At 36.0% G+C, this 7030-nt stretch overlaps 1 protein-coding gene across 1 annotated transcript; it reads right to left on the bottom strand.

Moving 5' to 3' along the window:
- Positions 1–5139: 5139 nt before the first annotated feature.
- On the bottom strand, positions 5140–6063 carry LOC144238920 (olfactory receptor 2D3-like). Its single transcript, XM_077772848.1, has one exon. It carries the CDS (start codon positions 6061–6063, stop codon positions 5140–5142), a length of 924 nt encoding a protein of 307 aa, XP_077628974.1.
- Positions 6064–7030: the final 967 nt, after the last annotated feature.

The raw sequence follows: 7030 nt of genomic DNA, 5'->3' as shown, positions 1-7030 counted from the left end.
TTTTGGTTTTATTTTTCAGTATTACTTTGGCTATTCGGGGTCTTTTGTGGTTCCATACAAATTTTTGGATAGTTTGTTCTAGTTTTGAGAAGTATGCTGGTGCAATTTTGATTGGGATTGCATTGAATGTGTAGAGTGCTTTAGGTAGTAATGACATCTTAACTATATTTATTCTTCCTATCCATGAACATGGAATGTTTTCCTCTGCTAATTTTTTAATCAGATTTTTTTGGGGGGGATTGAGCTGTGTAAGTTATTTACATATTTTTATATTTATCCCTTATTTAATATTATATATTTATCAGTATATAAATATATATTTTTATATTTATCCCTTTATGAATATATAATTTGTAAGTATCTTCTCCCATTCAGTAGGTTGCTTTTTTGTTTTGTTGATGGTTTCTGTCTGTGCAGAAGCTATTTATTTTGGTGTAGTCTCAACAGTTTATTTTTGCTTTTGCTTCCCTTGCCTGAGGAGTCATATCAGAGTAGCTTATGTTGCTAAGGCAGATATCCAAGAGATTACTATCTATGTTTCTTGTAGGACTATTATGTTCAGATCTCACATTTATGTTTCTAATCCATTCTGACTGCATTTCTGTACTGGTAAAAGAAAGTGGTCCAGTCTCACTCTTTTGTATGTAGCTATCCAGTTTGTCCAGCACCATTAATGAAAATTCTGTCTTTTCTCATATATTCTTGCCTCATTTGCAATAGATGAATAATATGAGTTTGTTTCTGGGCTCTCTATTCTGTTCCATTGACCTATGTGTCTATTTTTGTGCCAGAACCATACTGTTTTAGTTACTATGGCTTTGTAGTATATCTTGAAATCTAGGATTGTGACACCTCCAGCTTTGTCTGGTGTTTTCCCAAAGAACACATACAGGTAGCCAACAGACACATGAAAAGATTCCCAACATCCCTAATTATCAGAGAAATGCAAATCAAAACCACAGTAAGATATCACCTCATACTAGTCAGAATGGCTAGTATCAAAATGACAAGAAATAACAAGTGTTGGTGAGGATATGGAGAAAAGGGAACCTCATATACTATTGTGTATGTGGGAATGTTAATGGATGAAACCCCTGTGGAGAACAGTATAGAGGTTTCTCAAAAAATTAAAAATAGAAATAGCATATGATCTGGTAATTCCAGTAGGGATATTTATCCAAATAAGTAAAAACACTATTTCAAAGACATACAAATAATGCTCAGATAATGGAAGCAACCTAAGTGTCCATCCATAGATTTAAAAAAAAAAAAAGATGTGATGTATGTTTATATAGTGATATATAATTCTGCCATAAAAATAGTAACTTGCCATTTGCAATATAGATAGGCCTAGAGGGTATTGTGCTAAGTTAAATATATCAAACATAGAAACAAATACCATATGATTTCACTTGTAAGTGGAATCTAAAAAGCAAAACAAATGAACAAACAAACAAACAAAACCCAGACTCATGGGGCACCTGAGTGGCTCAGTTGGTTAAGCATCTATTTCTTGGTTTCAGCTTAGGTCATGGTCTCATGGGTCATGAAACAGAGCCCACGTCTGCCTCTGTGCTGACAGTGTGAAGCCTGCTTGGGATTGTCTCTCTCCCTCTCTCTGCCCTTCCTCTCTTTTGTTAAAAATAAATAAATAAACTTAAAAAAATCCATAAATATAGAGAACTGATAGTTGCCAGAGGAGAGGGAGTTGAGGGATGAGTAAAATAGTCTAAGAGAATTAAGAGGTACAAACCTTCAGTTGTAAACAAGTAAATCAAGGAGATGTAAAGCACAGCATAGGGAATACAGTCAATAATATTTTAGATAGTAACAGATAGTGACTATATTTATTTTGGTGAGTACTGAGTAATGTATAGAATTGCTGGGTCACTATGTTGTACATCTGAAACCAATATAACATTGTATGTCAACTATACTTCAATAATAAATATTTAAAAAATTTAAATAACAGTAAATAGTAATAATATCTATAATCCAATTTGTCAATCTCTATATAGTACCTTTACTCTGTAATTGTTAGAGTAAATATTTGGTCTGGTAATAAGGAAGTTAGTAAATAAATAAATAAATAAAATAATAATAAAGATTTAAGTGTATTTTAAAGCTGACTTCAGGTTAGTAAACTAGAGATAAGAAAAGTTATAGGACTAGATTTAGAAAAAATGTCCCCCAACTCTATATTTTAATAAAGAACATATTTAAAAAAACAAGTTTTGCAGCACTCAGGTGGTTCAGTCGTTTGCATGTTTGACTTCAGCTCCTGTCATGATAGCATGGTCCGTGAGTTTGAGCCTTTACATCAGGCTCTGTGTTGACAGCTCAGAAGCTGGAGCCTGCTTAGGATTCTGTGTCTCCCTCTCTCTCTGCCCCTCCCCCAGCTTATGCTCTGTCTCTGTCTCTCTCAAAAATTAATAAACATTTTAAAAAATTAAAAAAATAAATAAATAACAAGTTTTACTTCAAGTTTGGGAATTTAAAATTTGACATACCCAAATAATTTAGGCTAAGTTTTATTTCTGTTTAATTCCAAAATAAAGGGGCTTCCCAGACCAGAAAATGGAATAATATCATCTAATGGTACAGAAGCTAATCCAAGTCACAGTTTTCCCCATATCTTCCCTACTTCTTTAACTCCTTTACTCAGACACCCAGAAGACACACTTTTCAATTAACATCAAAGGACTGGACAGAGAGCATGCATCTGAAACAACTTGTAGCAGGAAAAACCTAATTTATAAAAAAAAAAAAAAATGAGTGTGTCTGGGTCAGAAGTTGACCCTCAGCAAGGATTTGAATGAAAAAGTTTATTTAGGGGGTGATTTTAGGTAAAATTAATGGGATGGGGAAGTGGGACAGAAAAGCAAAAGAGCAAATAAAGGTTGTGTCATCAAGCAAGTTACTGTGGGCAACTAGATGTTAATCCTCCTGGAGAACTGTGAGAAAGAGAGTAGAACATGTATCTCAGAGGTATATTGCAGCTTAGGTGTGAGGGATCTAGGGTATTACTATACCAACTGTCACCAATCATCAGTTAAGTTTTGGTTGCTGCAGGGGACATTAATTCCCTGGGTCACTCTGGCCTTCTAGGCATGGGAGCAGAACTGGCATATCAGCCAAAGAAAGTCTGGATGCAAAAGACGCAGATAGTAATTAGTGGAAGTCAAACTGCCCTGAAATGATAAAGGTCACAAGGATATCTGGAAGGCATTGCCCTAACTGCTATATTGTAAGACAATAATATTTAAGATAAATGACATTGTTCAAAGGTATAGTCTTAAATTTACTACTAGAATGTATAAAATGATGAAGAGATTTTAAAAATGGTTGAAGAATGAGTCTAATGGAGAGTAAATAAATATAACATGATATATTATTTTTAAATGGTACTACTTGACTGAATTTCTTAGAATTTCAGGTAGATTATTGCATTTATACTACTGTAATAGGACAGAAATTTTATCTAAAATCCATGGAGGTAATTTTCATGTACCTGCAAATTCTAAACATTAGGGAGAACTTACATGGAAGTGATAAATAGATGATTTATAGGCAATAAATCTTAAAACCTCCTATGGTATAAGATAGCTCTAAGCTGGTGGAGAGGAATACTTTGAAGTTATTTTTACTCTTCCTTCCATGAGAAAATAAGGTGCTTCCCCTCACCTTAAGTTAACTGACAAGAGCTTCAAAATTACTTTTGGAGAACTTCATGTGTCTTATCTTGAATTTCTACAGATTCATATCTATTAGAAAGAAGGTTGGCAGGATCTTTATTCAGATTCCTTTTACTGGGGGGTTAGTGAAATGTATAAGGAAAAAGAAACCCCATTCAAAGCAATGAGACTTATTCAAGTTCCTCATGTATATGAAGCAATTTTAATTTTTTTATTACCTCATCACCACTGCATGCTTTCTTGAGAAAGTGATTGAGAGAGAGAGAATTCTGAAAGGATAAAATTGACATGTTGACAGGACTTATTCCTTGAGGGGGAATTATGTGTGATTTTTTTTAATACTTCTCACTTTTTTCAAATACTTTTCATAATCAGAAAGGGAAACATTTAATTTTATTTTCTGAGGTTGAATTCACCTGTCCTCTCTACTCCCTCCAAACCAGTGATAACTTTGAAAGCACTCTCAAACTTATTTGTATGAGAGACTGCAGACAGCTACAAAAATGAGGAGGGTATGGAAGATAATTAGGTGACAGATGAAATTGGCCTAAGATAAAGTAGTACTTAGTAAAAGGGTGAGAAGGAATCAGATTCAATATTAGTAGAGAATTCTACACAGTCAAGCTTACTTGTCACAGACAACAGACACACATACACATGCAGGCAACTGTACATACTTCCACACTCTTTCATACCTGCATGCACTATGCATAAAATCATCCACCAAAAAGTGAAGGAAAGAGAAAAGAAAAAAAAGAAAAGAATGATTTAGGAAGGCTCATGATGCGATACAGTTAAATTCATTGTAAAGAGGGCCTGAAAGTTACAGAAACACTGTAGGATTCGATCACTTTTAACTGGAAATAAGGCAGTTGGAGGTAGCGCATCTCTGGGTAGCATTCCATAGATCCCATAAGACATCCTCATGTCTGAAAATAATGCTGCCTTTTTTACCAGTCACTGTTGATTTAGTCAGAAATGTGGAAACAGAACCTCAGCAAGCCCGTAGGTGACTGTATGACAATTTGGGCTTCCCAATTCATAACAGGTAAAGGATGCTAGAAATATGTTCAGAAGGATTAATCAAGAATTTTTCCCTTGGTCCAAAATTTCAAGAGTGAGTTTACTTTGCTAGGAAAATATTTCCCTCAGGGAAGAACTGCAAAAAGGGGCCATAGGACAACAAAAGAGTGCAAGACAGAACATGGTTCTCTGTTGTCCCAGAGGTAATGAAACCTTTCAAGACATACAGTTTTACATATTGTGAGGTACTAGACACAATGTTTGCACTGAATAGGCATTTAATGAATATGTTTGGAGAGGAAAATCGACTGGGGCATATAAAGTGAGGGGGGGGAAATGGACGAGGATAGTAGAACTATTGTAATCACAATCTTCCAAGTACTTAAGAAAAATATTAGAAATCACTGCCTATGAAGGTAGATTATCTTCTAACCAGTCTCCTGAGAGCCCCCTTCACATCCTTGTTCCTCAGGCTATAAATTATGGGGTTCAACATGGAAGTCATAACTGAATAGAACACAGAGATGACTTTATCCTTTTCATTCATTGTCTTGGAATTGGGTCTCATGTAGGCAAAAATTCCAGAACCATAGTAGAGAACGACAACAGTGAGATGAGAGCCACAGGTAGAAAAGACCTTGAGCCTCCCCTCTTCTGACTGCATCTGAATCACTGTTGAGATAATATGCCAGTAGGAGACAAGGATGAGGGAGAGAGGTGCTAAGAGGATAATCACACCCATTGAAAAGAGAGCCATCTCAGCATTGTAGGTGTCTGCTGAAGCCAGTTTCAGGAGTGCAGGAGGTTCACAAAAATAATGATTAATTATATTCTGTCCCTGGTAGGGGAGACACAGTGTAAATGCACTGTCCACTGAACATACAAATGCCCCACTGATCCAAGACACTATGGCCAACTGGACACACACCCTCTGGGTCATGACAGTGGAATAATGCAAGGGCTTGCAGACAGCCACATAGCGGTCATAGGACATCACTGCCAGGAGTGCACACTCTGTACACCCCGCTAGAAGGAAGACAGTTATCTGCAGTGAGCATCCAGCAAAGGAAATGGTTTTCCTTTTCACGAGGAAGTGGACCAACATCTGAGGAACGATGCTTGTAGAGAAACAGAGGTCTGCAAAGGACAAGTTTTTGAGGAAAAAGTACATGGGAGTGTGAAGTCGAGAGTCAGTTTGAATAAGGATTATTATAAGCAAGTTTCCAAGCATAGAGAGAAGATAAATGGTAAGGAAAACACAGAACAGCAGGATCTGGATCTTTGGATCCTGTGAAAGTCCCAGCAAGATAAATTCAGCCACAGAAGTTTGGTTTCCTTCTCCCATTTATGTTTATTCCTCTTTATCTGTCATCGGAAAGAAAACACATGCATTCTGAATGTTCAGTTTTCACAATTTTTATAAACAAGCACAATGATAACAAGTGCATGTTGTTGGACTACTGGCTTCAGATGCTTCTTAGTCAGTGCCAGTTGGCATTAGGAGGCATATTGTTGTTGCATAGTTTTTAAGCATTGATCCATTTGGTAGGGTGAGTATCATACTTGATATGGCTTCTCAACTAATACTGATGTCAACATATTCACATATTGCTAAATTATTATGAAGTTTATCAGGGAATTGTCTTTGGTTCAATTTAATTTTTTTTCTAAATAAACATTTTGTATTTACCTGGATCAGCAGTCTGAGAATGAGGTGAACTTGTTTAGTCAATAAACCACTTTTGCTTTTATAATTAAAAATCAAAACAAAAAGGTCAATGATAAACTTGTTCATAATAGAGCAGAAGTTTCAAATATGGTTTCGGGGTCAACAGATAAACTGCAGCTATTAGTTCTTGCCTTTTTCCCATAGCATCTTTATTTTCTATTTTTTTTAATGTTTATTTATTTTGAGACAGAGAGAGAATGTGTGTGAGCACTCGGGATGGTGGGTGGGGCAAAGAGAAAGGAAAGAGAGAAAATTCCAAGCAGTCTCTGGGCTCTCAGCACACAGCCTAATGTAGGGTTCAGTCTCATGAACTGTGAGATCATAACCTGAGCTGAAGTCGAAAGTCAGATGCTTAACCAACTGAGCCACCCAGGTACCCCTTCCATAGCATTCTTAAAAGAGTCTTCCTAAGTAGTGATCCAAACAAGGTGAAGGAAGAATAGAAAAATATATATTCATGGATCATAATCCTGGCCCTTGTATAAATATTTCATGTAACTAAAAGGAAAAGTAGCATGACAAAATGTGACATTCAGAAATGTATTTAATAAGACTTGAGTGTCCAAGGCCCTTTTCAAGGTGG

Source organism: Crocuta crocuta, unplaced genomic scaffold, assembly GCF_008692635.1.
Source record: "Crocuta crocuta isolate KB4526 unplaced genomic scaffold, BGI_CrCroc_1.0 scaffold382, whole genome shotgun sequence".
Taxonomy (NCBI): Eukaryota; Metazoa; Chordata; class Mammalia; order Carnivora; family Hyaenidae; genus Crocuta; species Crocuta crocuta.
Note: the sequence above shows the minus strand (reverse complement) of the source record. Positions and strands in the feature narration are given on the sequence as shown.